Source organism: Grampus griseus (genome assembly GCF_964374135.1).
Source record: "Grampus griseus genome assembly, chromosome: X".
NCBI lineage: Eukaryota > Metazoa > Chordata > Mammalia > Artiodactyla > Delphinidae > Grampus > Grampus griseus.
The window spans coordinates 9,976,562-9,985,786 of NC_138999.1; the positions used below are offsets into that span (position 1 = coordinate 9,976,562).

Sequence of the window (9,225 nt, forward strand, 5' to 3'; positions counted from 1 at the left end):
GTTTGTTTCTTCACTTACAAAATGTGGATAATAATAGAACCTGTCCCGTTTGTTACTGGGAACATAAACATCGGTGAGAAAATGTTTACGTTTGGCGTAAAACGTGACACTTTGTTTGCTATTATTATCGACAGAAAATGTCCACTTTCATGCTAGGACATAAGAGAATTTGATACATACCATCATAGAGGTATAGAAAAATTGTGGGAAGTACCAATAAAATATATGCTGTGTAGGTGAAAGGTCATCTCCGGATCTGGACTCTCCTTGGGACTGGCCAAAGTTTCATCGAGTTATGCTAATAGGTCGAAGCGACAGATGTATAGCTTGCTGTGCTATAGATCTGGCGTGAACCATAGCCAGGGTCCAGCATCAGGCCCGTTATGGTGGTGAGGCATCTTGATGAGTGCTTCTGCAAAAGCTTTTCAGGTTTTCTTGTCATCACATCTCAGATAGCTTCATCTTTCACTTCTTTGAGCACCATGAAGCTGAACACGGTCAAAAACTAAAATCGTTTGGAACCTAATTTAATGCAGTGTATTTAACAGTTAAGAGAACTCCCACTTCAAAGCTCAGGCCAAGTATGGTTGAAGCACTGTGAATTTCATCATGAAATGCCCGGCAAATATTGCCCCTCTCATATTGTGACTCCACTCTGATTTTCTTTAGGAAAACATGACTCTTCACTTTTTGCTTCTGACCTGCCTTTTCCTGCTAATCTCTGATTCCTGTGAGTTCTTCGCTGAAGCAAATTATTCTAGAAGCTATCCTTGCGATGAGACAAAACGAAATGGCTCCGTTATTGCAGAATGTAACAATCGTCGATTACACGAGGTACCCCAAACAGTGGACAAAAGTGTGACAGAACTAGACCTATCTGGTAATTTCATCAGACGCATAACAAATGAATCATTTCAAGGGCTGCAAAATCTGACTAAGATCGATCTAAACCATAACGTCAAGCTGTGGCCCCAGAATGAAAATCCTGCTGTAAAGAACGGTATGACTATTACAGACGGGGCATTTCTCAACCTAAAAAACCTAAGGGAGTTACTGCTTGAAGACAACCAGTTACAAGAAGTACCGGCTGGTTTGCCAAAATCTTTGAAAGAACTTAGTCTAATTCAAAATAGAATAACTGTGTTAACGAAAAAGAACACTTCTGGACTTAGGAATCTGGAAAGTCTCTATTTGGGCTGGAACTGTTACTTTGCTTGTAATGAAACCTTTGCCGTAGAAGATGGAACCTTTGAAAACCTTACCAAATTGAAGGTGCTGTCATTATCTTTTAATCCCCTTTTCCACGTGCCACCCAAACTGCCAAGCTCCCTAACAGAGCTCTATCTTAGCAACACCAAGATCAAAAACATCAGTCAAGAAGACTTCAAGAGACTGAGAAATTTAAAAGTACTAGATTTAAGTGGGAACTGCCCGAGATGTTTTAACGCGCCATTTCCCTGCATACCTTGCAAAGGAGGTGCTTCAATTCAGATACATCCTCTTGCTTTTCAAACCCTGACCCAACTTCGCTACCTAAACCTCTCTAGCACTTCGCTCCGGAAGGTTCCTGCGACCTGGTTTGACAACATGCATCATCTAAAGGTGCTGCATCTCGAATTCAACTATTTAATGGACGAAATAGCCTCTGGGGAATTTTTGGCAAAACTGCCCTCCTTAGAAATACTTGACTTATCTTACAACTACGAGCTGAAAAAATATCCACAGTACATTAATATTTCTCAAAAATTTTCAAAGCTTACATCTCTCCAGATATTGCATTTAAGAGGTTATGTGTTCCAGGAACTTAGAAACGAAGATTTCCAGCCCCTGAGGAACCTCTCAAATTTAATGGCTATCAACTTGGGCGTTAATTTTATTAAGCAAATTGATTTTACCGTTTTCCAGTCGTTCTCCAACCTGAAAATCATTTACTTGTCCGAAAACAGAATATCACCCTTGGTCAGTGATACCAAGCAACAAAATGCAAATGGCTCCTCTTTCCAAAGGCATATCCTTAAGCCACGGTCAGCAGTTACTGAGTTTGACCCACATTCGAATTTTTATCATAACACCAATCCTTTGATAAAGCCACAATGTTCCAATTACGGCAAAGCCTTAGATTTAAGCTTGAACAGTATTTTCTTTATTGGGATAAAGCAATTTGAAGGTTTTAGGAACATTTCCTGTTTAAATCTGTCTTCAAATGGCAACGGTCAAGCGTTAAATGGAACTGAGTTTTCACTTTTGCGTGGTATCAAGTATTTGGACTTGACAAACAACAGACTAGACTTTGACGATGACGCTGCTTTCAGCGAATTGCCATTGTTAGAAGTTCTAGATCTGAGCTACAATGCGCACTACTTCCGAATAGCAGGGGTAACACACCGTCTAGGATTTATTCAAAATTTAACTCAGCTGAAAGTTTTAAACTTGAGCTACAATAGTATTTTTACTTTAACAGAACCATACCTGAAAAGCATGTCCCTGGAAGAATTAGTTTTCAGTGGAAACCGCCTTGACCTTTTGTGGAATGCTCAAGATGTCAGGTACTGGCAAATTTTTAAATATCTCAGCAATCTGACACGGCTTCATTTAGCCTCTAATAACCTTCAGCGTATCCCCGATGAAGCCTTCCTTAACTTGCCCCGGAGTCTCACCGAACTATATATAAATGATAATAGGTTAAATTTCTTTAACTGGTCATTACTACAGCAGTTTCCTCATCTCTGCTTGCTTGACTTAAGTGGGAACGAGCTGTTCTTTGTAACTGACAGCCTATCGAAATTCACATCTTCTCTTGAGACACTGCTCCTGGGTCAAAACAGGATTTCCCACCTGCCGTCCGGCTTTCTTTCCGAAGCCAGCAGTCTGATACACCTCGATTTAAGTGCCAACCAGCTCAAGATGATCAACAAATCCACGTTTGAAACTAAGACCGCCACCAAGTTAGCCATTTTGGAACTAGGTAGAAACCCTTTTGACTGTACCTGTGACATCGGAGATTTTCGAGAATGGATGGATGGGAATCTGAACGTCACAATTCCCAGATTGACAGATGTCATTTGCGCCAGTCCTGGGGATCAACAAGGCAAGAGTATTGTGAGTCTAGAGCTCACAACTTGTGTTTCAGATACCATTGCGGCAATATTCTGTTTCTTCACCTTTTTTGTCACCATCTCAGTTATGCTGGCTGCCCTGGCTCATCATTGGTTTTACTGGGATGCTTGGTTTCTCTATCATGTGTGCTTAGCTAAGGTAAAAGGCTACAGGTCTCTTTCCACATCCCAGACTTTCTACGATGCTTACGTTTCTTATGACACCAAAGATGCCTCTGTCACGGACTGGGTGATCAATGAGCTGCGCTTCCACCTGGAAGAGAGTGAGGACAAAAATGTGCTCCTCTGTTTAGAGGAAAGGGATTGGGACCCGGGACTCGCCATCATCGACAACCTCATGCAGAGCATCAACCAAAGCAGGAAAACAATATTTGTTCTAACCAAAAAGTATGCCAAAAACTGGAACTTTAAAACAGCTTTCTACTTGGCCTTGCAGAGGCTAATCGATGAGAATATGGATGTGATCGTCTTTATTCTGCTGGAGCCAGTGTTGCAGCATTCGCAGTATTTGAGGCTGCGGCAGAGGATCTGCAAGAGCTCCATCCTCCAGTGGCCCGACAACCCCAAGGCGGAAGGCTTGTTTTGGCAGAGTCTGAAAAATGTCGTCTTAACTGCAAATGATTCACGGTATAACAATTTGTATGTCGATTCCATTAAGCAGTACTAACTGATGTTAAGTCTGGGTTCACCAACATACTAAGAATGCACAGCAGTGACCCTTCTGTCTTAGCTATCACTTGGTGTGTAACAAATTACCCCCAAACTTAATGGCTTAAAATGATACAATTTGTTATATCATAGTCTCTGGATCAGGAGTCCAGGCGTGGCTTATCGCTGGGTCCTCTGCTCAGGGCCTCTCAAAGGCTGTAATCGCCGTGTCAGCCAGGGCCACAGGCATCTGCTAGGGTTAGCGTCCACTTCTGAGCTCACACTCATGTGGTGGTTTTCAGGGTTGAGTTCTTCCTGGGCTGTTGGCCCAAGGCTGCCCTCAGTTCCCGGCCATGTGGACTCCTTGCTGTGGCAGCTTGCTTCATCAAAGCCAACAAGAGAGAGAGATTGCTGACACCGTGGAAGTCGCCATCTTTGTAGTCTAATCAGGGAAGTGATAACCCATCACCTTGGCCATAGTCTGCTTGTTAGAGTTAAATCACCGGCCCTGCCAGCTCCATGGGAGTGATCACCTCAGTCCTGGAAAAGTGGTCCATGACCGAGATGGGCGGTTGTGATAGCCTTGCTCAGCCTGCCATCTTGGTCATAAATGGTGAATGCCAGGAGAGGGGACCATTGTGGCCATCTTAGCAGTTGGCCTACTATACCTTCATTTCAATATCTCAGAACTTTTGCAACTATGATACTTCTGATGTTAAGTTGCTATTTAGATTTATCATATATCCATGGCCATGTGGTTATATTACGCTGTGTTTGCATTAGTCCTTCTTTTACAATTACTTTTATAAATACTGGCTATAATATTTCACTTCTAAGGTTTAGATGCCATTTAAAGGCTAAGATGGATGGTATTTAAAGTGTTTTGCTTTTGTTTTTTTTACTTCTTAACCATTTTATAAAAGTGTGTAGCTAAATTAGAAGCATTTGGAGTATCTGTCAGTTGCTATTGCTGTAAATCATGATATTAATGATTAAAGTGCTTCATTTCACATCATGAGCATATAATAAATACACAGTAGGGAAACAGATCTATAATATAAAATAAGTTACCTAAATGTCCATCGACAGATGGATGGATAAAGAAGATTTAGTACATATATACAGTGGAATACTACCCAGCCATAAAAAAGAACGAAATAACACCATCTGCAGCAACATGGACGCACCTGGAGATTATCATACTACGTGAAGTAAGTCAGAAAGAGAAAGATAAATACCATATGGTATCACTTATATGTGGAATCTAAAATATGACACAAAGGAACCTATCTACGAAGCAGAAACAGACTCATGGACAGAGAACAGACTTGGTTGCCAAGGGGGAAGGGGAGGGACTGGGAGTTTGGGGTTAGTAGATGCAAACTATTCCATATAGAATAGATGGACAACAAGGTCCTACTGTACAGCACAGAGAACTATATTCAGTGTCCTGGGATAAACCATAATGGAAAAGAATACTGAAAAAGAATGTATATATAACTGTCACTTGGCTGTACAGCAGAAATTAACACAACATTGCAAATCAACTATAATTTAAAAAATAAATAAAAGCCCGGGGGATTAAAAAATAAAATAAAATACCATCAACACTGGGTTTTTGGAGAATACTTAGGAAGAAAAAGCTTTGGTAGAAATCAAAGGGAGAACAGTTTTCATAAAGTTTGTACATTAAGATAATTATTAACAGAGAAATTCTATCTTTAGTTCCTACTCAGAAGACGTAATGTCAGAATGCCTACCTGTCGGTACCCTTTATGCAGTTCTGCCACATGTAACAATGTTGGCATTCCCTACCACCTCTGCTACCCCTTGGTTCCTCTGCATCTGTCCATAGCATCTTCTATCCAGTGTAGTATGAATCTTGAAGAGGTACCTTATGAACTTGAACTGAAAATAACTGGAAATTATTCGAGCGTAAGAAAGTAAAGTCCCTTTAGAATGAAAAGAAGAAAAATCTCCAGTGCACCTTACTACCTTAAGTACAGTCTCTTAATTAATCTTGCAGCATGAGTTACCTTTAAATATGAGTTTCTAAGGAACTGAACGAAATGATGTGTCTTAGTGTAACATGGACAAAGTGGAAATCAGTCAAGGACGATTTTAGCTTTGTCACGTTGAACCCTGTTCTGTGCCCATGATGTTAATAGAAAGGTATTTATGCTTGCATTTGTTGAGGCATGAAGACAAATGTCTAAAAGCAGGACCATTCATGGTGGGGTGCAGTTACAGCTCGTTCCTGTGGATGCCACATTAACTTGTTGTCTGGTAGAAGCTCATTCCTGTGTTCTCTGATTGTTTTGGTAAAATAAAAATGTACATGTTTTCAGTGGTAGTGATTACAGGTCTATGTTAAGCTCACATACTTTGGCAGTGTCCTGTTGACAGAATGACAAGTTAATGAAAGTCACGAACAATTTTACCTTTTCCTTAGCAAACATCTTCATAAAGTGAAGGTAGTGAAATCAATGGTTAATAAAAACATTTGTTCTTGAAACTCATTCATTCCTCATTTAAGATACCATTATGGAAAAATCAGAACTGTAATTTTGTTGGTTGGTTGGTTGGTTTTGTTATGTTTTGCGGGAGAAGGAAGGATTATTACTTGCAGCAAGTAAGGAGAGCACCGGGGATCTTTGCCGAAGCGGTGTCTCCCAGACCTCTAATTTGTTAAAGAGAAAGCATTGTTTTGTCTTCTGTTATTTTTAAATGAATATATGATAATACCCATATACAAGCTTTTAAAAATTCAAATTTTACAAAGGGATGTATGATTAAATTTCAGTCTCCCTCCCAACACAACTTCGCTTCCTAGAGCCAATCACTGTTAAAAGTTCTTATGTAGGGCTTCCCTGGTGGCACAGTGATTGAGAGTCCGCCTGCCGATGCAGGGGACACGGGTTCGTGCCCCGGTCCGGGAAGATCCCACATGCCTCAGAGCGGCTGGGCCCGAGAGCCATGGCCGCTGAGCCTGCGCGTCCGGAGCCTGTGCTCCGCAACGGGAGAGGGCACACAGTGAGAGGCCCGCGTACCGCGAAAAAAAAAAAATAGTTCTTATGTATCCTTTTGTATTATAAGTGTAAAGGCTCAGTTGCTGTAACCAAGAGATCCAACAATACTGAAGTTTATTTCTTTATCCCATACGCTATGGCCTGAATGTTTGTGTCCTCCCAAAATTCACATGTTGAAACCTAACCCCCAAGGTGATGGTGTTAGGAGGTTGGACCTTTGGGAGGCGATTAGGTCATGAGAGCAGATCCGTCATGAATGTGATTAGTGCCCTTATAAAAGTGGTCCAAGAACCCTCCCTTGCCCCTTCCACCATGTGACGGTACAGCAAAAAGATAGCTACCTAGGAAGCGTGCTCTCACCAGACACTGAATCTGCCAGTGCCATGATCTTGGACTTCCCAGCCTCCAGAATTTTGAGAAATAAATGTTTGTTTTTTATAAGCCACCCGATCTCTGGTATTTTGTGATAGCACCCTGGACGGACTGAGACACCCATAACAGTTCCAATGAGAATAGTTTGGGTTGGCAGGTCAGCTCTGCTCTACATGGCCATTCAAGATCCCATGTTCCTTTCTCTTGTTGCTCTGCTGTCCCCCAGGGAATTGGCATCACCTCCATCGTCCAGGCAGGGTCACCAGTGAGGGTGGGTTCCCACTGTAGGCAGGGGGAAAAATAACAAGGAAGAATACTCAGACCAGTGTCTTAAGGCCTAGACTCAACAGCGGCAAACATCTGCTCCCCTTCCATTAGTGAGGACCTATTTGACGCCACATAACTGCAAGGTATGCTGGGAAATATATATATTTCAAATATAACTGTGGAAGCAAGAGAAGGGATTTGGGAGATAGCTAGCAGTCTCTGCCACAACTTCTAGAAGCTTTCAGTTTGCATATCTAAGCCTTTAATTGCTCTTTTACTATAAAGGAGCAGACTCTATAGTACTCTTCTACATTTTGCTCTTTTCACTTACAATTTCTCAGTGTATATTTTTCTTTCTAACAGCTGCAATGGTACTGACTTATACGAATGTATCAGAAGGTATTTTCCCCATCCTTTATTGCTGAACATTTAGATTGCTTCCAATCTTTTGGTATTACAAATAATTCTAAAATACTTATATCTTCGTGTTCACGTATACCTATCTTTATAGACTAAGTTTAGTGCAGTGATAAAGTGGTCTGCAGACTGATGCTGAGTCGCACCCTGGGGTGCATTCTCTGCACTCTCAGTACCGTTTCCTGCCACGTGGAGACTCCGTCTCAGAGGGCAGTCTCCATTCTTTTGATGCAGCTGGTTCCTACTCAAATATTTTACACTGTTCATGCAACAGAAATTGAGGGAGCACCTCCTGTGTGCACCAGATGTCACTGTGTCAGAGCACACTTGTGTGGAGTCGTTGGACCAATGGTGACTGGCCTGCTCTCCCCTCTCCAAGTCCGGGCTTCAGGTGAGCATGTTTCCTCGGGGTGAAAGAGGGGAAGGAAGAGAGGGCTGTGGGAAGGAGCAGCTGTGTTCCAGCAGTCAACATCTGTGTGTGTGAAGGACTCTCTGGGAGGTCTGCCAGGCCTCCATGCTCCAGCTGGTCCTACCACAGTACTGGAAACCCTCCACACAATGCTCATTGCTACATCCTAAAGGAGCCAAGAGTTAGAGCATTAACACTTTAGCTATAATTAGGTCCGCAGACCCCTTCTGTTGAGATAGAATAGGCCTCACACATTCCAAACCTCTTCTATCTTTTTCAAGGCTCCATCCTCCCCTATTATCATTTTTGGTGGTGAGAATACAAAAGTATCGGGCCTGGGATATCTCACCTTTTATCTCATCTATCTTCTTCAATTCACAATTTCTACTTAATGGACAAATGCTTTTTGAACAACTTATACGTGTTGGTTCCAAAATGGCCAAAATCTATCAGCTAACCAATGGATAAATAAAATGGGATATAGCCATACAACGGAATATTATTCAGCCTTAGAAAGGAAGGAAGTACTGACACACACTACAACATGGATGTGCCTTGGAAACCTGATGCTCAGTGAAAGAAGCCTGTCACAAGAGACCACATACTGTATGATGCCATTTATAGGAAATGTCTAGAATAGGCAAGTCCATAGAGACAGCAATAAGTGGTTCCCTGGGGGCTGGGGCATTGTAAAAAGATGGGAAGTGACTGCAAATGGTAACAGGATTTCTTGTTGGAGCGAGGCAAATGTTCTAAAAGTCATTATAGTGATGGTTGTACAACTCTGTGGATCTACTGCCAGCCTTATTTCTCTTCTTTGCCCTTTTTTGGGTGGCTTTTCTAGCATCGCCCCACCATGTCTGAAGCTCCTGGCATTTCTACTCTTCACTCTTGAAGTCCTCTCTATCAGCTCACTTTGGTCCTCTGCTTTTTTCTTGGAGCTGGTTAAGATTTGCCAAATCCCTCT

General features: G+C 41.9%; 1 protein-coding gene across 1 annotated transcript; it reads left to right on the forward strand.

Moving 5' to 3' along the window:
- Positions 1–675: 675 nt before the first annotated feature.
- On the forward strand, positions 676–3,783 carry TLR8 (toll like receptor 8; the record flags this gene model as incomplete). Its single annotated transcript, XM_082680978.1, has 1 exon — positions 676–3,783. One exon carries the CDS (start codon positions 676–678, stop codon positions 3,781–3,783), a length of 3,108 nt encoding a protein of 1,035 aa, XP_082537104.1.
- Between the last annotated feature and the right edge of the window lie 5,442 nt (positions 3,784–9,225).